The sequence below is a fragment of the Oncorhynchus gorbuscha genome, linkage group LG15 (assembly GCF_021184085.1).
Source record: "Oncorhynchus gorbuscha isolate QuinsamMale2020 ecotype Even-year linkage group LG15, OgorEven_v1.0, whole genome shotgun sequence".
Lineage (NCBI taxonomy): Eukaryota > Metazoa > Chordata > Actinopteri > Salmoniformes > Salmonidae > Oncorhynchus > Oncorhynchus gorbuscha.
The window spans coordinates 4,620,672-4,626,837 of NC_060187.1; the positions used below are offsets into that span (position 1 = coordinate 4,620,672).

The 6,166-nt window shown below is 47.1% G+C and overlaps 1 protein-coding gene across 2 annotated transcripts; it reads right to left on the reverse strand.

The window, feature by feature from the left end:
- Positions 1-1,229: 1,229 nt before the first annotated feature.
- Positions 1,230-3,413, reverse strand: LOC123997640 (nuclear pore complex protein NUP62-like). 2 transcript variants are annotated; one of them, XM_046302077.1, is made up of 4 exons: positions 3,311-3,413; positions 3,157-3,215; positions 1,484-3,071; positions 1,230-1,298 (listed from the first exon to the last, which is right to left on the reverse strand). In XM_046302077.1, the coding sequence occupies exons 1-3, from the start codon at positions 3,331-3,333 to the stop codon at positions 1,504-1,506; spliced, it is 1,650 nt and encodes a 549-aa protein (XP_046158033.1). In that variant the 5' UTR covers positions 3,334-3,413; the 3' UTR covers positions 1,230-1,298; positions 1,484-1,503. The 2 variants fall into 2 exon arrangements, with proteins under 2 accessions (XP_046158033.1, XP_046158034.1); XM_046302078.1 differs by having other exon boundaries at positions 1,230-1,396; positions 1,462-3,071.
- Positions 3,414-6,166: the final 2,753 nt, after the last annotated feature.

Sequence of the window (6,166 nt, forward strand, 5' to 3'; positions counted from 1 at the left end):
TGGTGTAAAGCGAGTTTGGCGTTTCCCACTGTGATGGTGTTTTTCGCCGCCTGTAGGACTCGTTCCTTGTCGGTGAATCTCAGGAAACATATGGTGATTGGGCGCGGTGGTTGTCTGGCTGCTGGTGGGGGCCTCAGTGCTCGGTGAGCTCTCTCGAGTTCTATGGGCCTGTCGGTGGGCAGGTGGAGCCACTCGGGAAGTTTGTCTTGCAGGTAGCGGATCAGTGGCATGTTTCCCTCTTCTTTTTCGCCCAGATTGAATAGAACACAATTATTCCTTCGCCCCCTGTTTTCCAGGTCCTCTGTTCTCTTCCAGATGCTTGATTTTCTTTAGCATATGCTATTGTTTCCATGGCATCTGTCAATACGTTTTCCATGGATAGGATTCGCCCCTCTGCCTCAACCATAAACGCGGGGCGCCTGGACATCTTGTTGATGTCAGGCAAAGCGGTTTCCAGGATTGTCACCTTGCCCCCTACCGCACTGAGCTTAGAGTTAATGGCATCTAATTTGGTGTTTAGTTCTGTACGTTGGGATCTCAACTCAGAAAGGATGTCTTCGACAGAGTGCGGGGTAGGCATTCGTTGTGCCTCGTGGGGGAGCGGGTTCTCTTGCTACTGGCGCTAGTTCTCTGAAGCTAGCTTCTTGGAGGCTTTTTCCGTCGCTAATTCGAGTCCGGGTAAAAATGTCACCTGTAGTGTCACCTTTTGTAGCCGCCATGACTTTTTCTTACTAAAACTAAATGAGTGTGAACTTGGAGTGGAGGTAAGATTAGGAATTGGAAACTACTTGTGCGGAACTCTTAGTTCATGCGGCCATCTCGTTCAAGGGTCACGTGATCCCAGCCTGCATGTGTGTTTTAATGAAAGTTTGTGTTTTAGCGAGTACTATTAGTTGTCACTCTGAAATTTCCCCTGATGTTGATCCCTGTACAGGGACAGCAGCCATAAAAGGTTTTAATTAAATACTTCAGAGAACTTTCAGAGGGTTTAGTGAGATAGAAAGCAAGTGCATTAGAGTCACCATTAATATTAAGGGCATCAGGCCCAAAACTGATTCAGGCTCATTGATTGTAGAGGTCCAGTGATGCAAAAGATCCTGTCAAATGCCAGAGAGCCAACATTTCTTCTACTGGAACAAGCAACCTAGTTACCACAACACTGACATCCCTTTTGGCGGCATTCAAAACATTGGTCTGAAAACACTTAATTAAATAGATAAAGACCAATATGTATTAATACATTTTATTTAAAACAATTGAAGTAGAGAAGTCCTGACAACACTTCCAGGTCACAGCACCTAGAAGACAAAAAGATTAGTAACAAGCATACATGAAAGCAGAGACAGGTGCCAAGGCTGCATTTACACAGGCAGCCAAATTCTGATCTTTTGACTAAGCCAGTCGCAAAAAGATCAATGAACTGCCTATGTAAACCTAAACAGCCTAAATGGCATAAAAAAATACAGAGAAACTGAAATCTCACCTCAACTGGTGGTAACAGATCTACCGAGTAAGGTCTTTGAGCCGGTGGATTGTAGATCCACCGTACAATTCTGGGATGCTGTGCATGATGGTCAGGCCAAAGCGGCGACGGTTGATCGAGCTGGCACTGCTGGTCCTGCTCTGGGTAGGGCCATAGCTGCTAGACAAGAGGCTCTGGGTGGGACGTCTGGCAGAGCTAGTGTTGGACTTCACTGCATTGAACAAATAGCGTTGACTGGGGACAGGTTTAGAGACACTTGGCTTCTGGGCTGTGGCAGGAGCATTCTGGATGAATGTTGAACTGGCAGCCTGGGTAGAACTGAAGAGGCTGGAGACTGGCCCACTACTGGCAGCATAGCTGGGCCTGTAGCTCCCCCACTGAGCAGACATTTGTCCGTACTTCCCTTGGGCAGGTTTTGCAAGGAGATTCTGGCTGTATGTTGAACCCCTTCCACCTTGGTTAGAGGTAAACAGGCTTTGGCTTGGTGTTGCACCAAGGTCAGAGCCAGGCTTGTAGGCGCCATAGGAGTTTCCACTAGCTGTAGAGCTGGGGTGAAAAAGACTGGAGCGAGAGGCCAGGCTAGAAGTAGGCATGCCGCGACTTGAGGTAGAGGCTCCATCTATTCTCTGGCCAGAGGTTTGGGCATATTGATTGGAAGTTGAAACACTTCTACTGGCAGAGTTGCTCTGGTATTGCATGACATCTTGGGAGAAGCTAGGCTTGTAGCTTTTTGTTGCACTCCCACCTTCAGTAGAACCAGAACTCAGAGGACCTGGTCCAAATGAAGTTTGTGAAGAACCACTTGAGGGAACTTCACGGTCAGGAGTGGAAATTGACCGGGCAGAGATCTCCATTGGTCCCTTGAAAGCCAGGGAAGGGAAGCTGCTCCCTTGCTTCAGGTCCTGGACATAGTGGGTGAGGGAGGTGGTGTGGGTAGCAGTTTGACCATAGAGGCTGGGGGCTCCTCTACTCAGAGTCTGGACAAGGCCTTGGTTGGGTTGTCTGGAGGTGGAGAACTTGAATTCATTCTGGGTAGAGCCATAGTTAGGAGTAGATGGTTTCAGGTTAGAGGCAGTTCTACTCTGGACATTAAACACAACATCAGGATTCTGGACTAGTCCAGAGCTGCCGGAGTGAGGCTGTACAGTACGAAGAGTGTTGGCCTGGATTCTCTTTACCTCCCAACTTGAAACTGGCCTTAATGCACTGGGGTCAGTGACACTTTGACCATAGGTTCTGCTGGCCTTGGTTTGATGCTTGTTGTGGGTGACAGAGGATCCACTGGCTATAGAACCAGAGAGTCTAATGTCAGTATTCTTGGCACGGGTCCTCTTACCCTTTGTCTGGGCGGAGGTAAAGCTGCTGGGGATAGATCCAGAGCCCCTTGGGGCTGGCTGGAGGGAGCTTGGAGCAAACCCTCCGAGTGTGTTGTATCCAGTCCCGCGGTAAGTAGCTTCACTCTGGACCGAACCAGAAGTGTGAGAGGCTGGTCTGAATTGATCCTGGGGATAGCTGCCACCTGGTTGCCTCTGCTCAACTTCCATTCTGGAAGAGCCAGAAAACCCATAGCCTCTTACTCTCTGGGCATCTAAACAGAAGGGAAGTTATAGATTCAGTGCCAAACTTGAAGGTTGGTCTGACAAAAGTGACAACGTTTTGTGTTCATGCCTTACCACGTGGAGCCCATGTAAAACTAGAGTGTTCTGCAAACAATGAGCAAAGGAACACAATCCTGTCAAGAAAAGAAGTTGCCATTACACATCAGCATTCCAAATACAACCAGCAACCTTGCAGTTGACCTGAAACACATTGGTCAAAGAATCTTACCCCAAATTAATTCCAAAAGCCATATCAAAGCCTTAAACCACCAACAGCCCAGACAAAGCAATACTCTCAGTGCCTTACTGCCATGCTTAGTTGACATACCAGCGTGGTGTGTATTTATTGCCTGAACATGCAGTTGCCATCCAATCACTGGCTTATTGATTGATCGTTCTCAGCTGTATGTCTTTGTGGAGCGGACAGATTTTAAAACAACCAAGGTGAGGACAGAGGACGCGAAGAGTTAAGGAAAGACTTTTGAAATTCACACAAACAGGGCTAACGTTATGACACCACAATGACATGCAGATGAACATGATCAATCAATCAAACAGTGATGACAACTGGCTGTTCAGGCTATAAATATACATTCAGCTGATATATCAACAACTCAAGGCAGTAAGGCAGCGTTTACACAGGCAGCACAATTCTGATATTGTTTTTCACTAATTAGTCTTTTGACAAATCAGATCTGCTCTGAAAAAGAGCTGATTTGAAAAGATCTGATGTGATTGGTCAAAAGACAAATGAGTAAAAAAAGGATCTGAATTGGTCTGCCTGTGTAAAAGCAGCCTAAGTTAGCGAGCTGGCAGCTATTGCGTTGTCTCCTCTATGGGTTCTGTAGTACTTCATTTAAATTTAGCTTTTGGAATATATTTTGGTTACAATGTTTGGGGAAAAAGTGTTTCATATCTACTGAAAAGTTGCTGCTTGTGAAATATGTTGTGTAATTTCTCTCTTGGCTTTTACGTGATTTAACTTGTACAATTTATTCTCTTGACATAATTTGTTTGTTTTGTTCATTGTTTGCAAAAATTCAAATCAAATGTTATTGGTTACATACACATTGTTAGCAGATGTTAATGCGAGTGTAGCGAAATGCTTGTGCTTCTAGTTCCGACTATGCAGTAAAATCTAACTAAGTAAGTAATCTAACAATTTCACCTACCTTATACAAAAACAACTACCTTATACACACAAATACACACAAATGTAAAGGGACGAATAAGAATATGTACATATAAAAATATGGATGAGCGATGGCGTGCGTCATAGGCAAGATGCAGTAGATGGTGTAGAATACAGTATATACATATGAGATGAGTAATGTAGGATATGTAAACATGATTAAAGTGGCGTTATTAAAAGTGACTAGTGATACCTTTATTAAGTCAGTTTATTTAAGTGGCCAGAGGCACGGGTGGGGGGTGCTCCCTACCCAACTTTGGACCCCTTGCTACCCCGTAATGGCATTTAAAACCATTTAAAAAATGTGCTCCAGGTAACCCGTTCCAATCACCAGGTGCACGGCTGTGCATTTGCACTATGTTTCAATGTGCATTTACCATCACAAATTTGTCATGCTTAAAAATACTGCAGAAATGCAAAATTGACTGGTGTCTGGCAACATGACTGAATACAAACATTGCAGCTATTCCCTCCGTAAGGCTATCAAACAAGCTAAGCGTCAGTACAGAGACAAAGTGGAATCTCAATTCAATGGCTCAGACACAAGAGGCATGTGGCAGGGTCTACAGTCAATCACGGACTACAATATGAAATCCAGCCCAGTCACGGACCAGGATGTCTTGCTCCCAGGCAGACTAAATAACTTTTTTGCCCGCTTTGAGGACAATACAGTGCCACTGACACGGCCTGCAACGGAAACATGCGGTCTCTCCTTCACTGCAGCCGAGGTGAGTAAGACATTTAAACGTGTTAACCCTCGCAAGGCTGCAGGCCCAGACGGCATCCCCAGCCGCGCCCTCAGAGCATGCGCAGACCAGCTGGCCGGTGTGTTTACGGACATATTCAATCAATCCCTATACCAGTCTGCTGTTCCCACATGCTTCAAGAGGGCCACCATTGTTCCTGTTCCCAAGAAAGCTAAGGTAACTGAGCTAAACGACTACCGCCCCGTAGCACTCACTTCCGTCATCATGAAGTGCTTTGAGAGACTAGTCAAGGACCATATCACCTCCACCCTACCTGACACCCTAGACCCACTCCAATTTGCTTACCGCCCAAATAGGTCCACAGACGATGCAATCTCAACCACACTGCACACTGCCCTAACCCACCTGGACAAGAGGAATACCTATGTGAGAATGCTGTTCATCGACTACAGCTCGGCATTCAACACCATAGTACCCTCCAAGCTCGTCATCAAGCTCGAGACCCTGGGTCTCGACCCCGCCCTGTGCAACTGGGTACTGGACTTCCTGACGGGCCGCCCCCAGGTGGTGAGGGTAGGCAACAACATCTCCTCCCCGCTGATCCTCAACACGGGGGCCCCACAAGGGTGCGTTCTGAGCCCTCTCCTGTACTCCCTGTTCACCCACGACTGCGTGGCCACGCACGCCTCCAACTCAATCATCAAGTTTGCGGACGACACAACAGTGGTAGGCTTGATTACCAACAACGACGAGACGGCCTACAGGGAGGAGGTGAGGGCCCTCGGAGTGTGGTGTCAGTAAAATAACCTCACACTCAACATCAACAAAACTAAGGAGATGATTGTGGACTTCAGGAAACAGCAGAGGGAACATCGATGGAACAGTAGTGGAGAGGGTAGCTAGTTTTAAGTTCCTCGGCATACACATCACAGACAAACTGAATTGGTCCACTCACACTGACAGCGTCGTGAAGAAGGCGCAGCAGCGCCTATTCAACCTCAGGAGGCTGAAGAAATTCGGCTTGTCACCAAAAGCACTCACAAACTTCTACAGATGCACAATCGAGAGCATCCTGGCGGGCTGTATCACCGCCTGGTACGGCAACTGCTCCGCCCTCAACCGTAAGGCTCTCCAGAGGGTAGTGAGGACTGCACAACGCATCACCGGGGGCAAACTACCTGCCCTC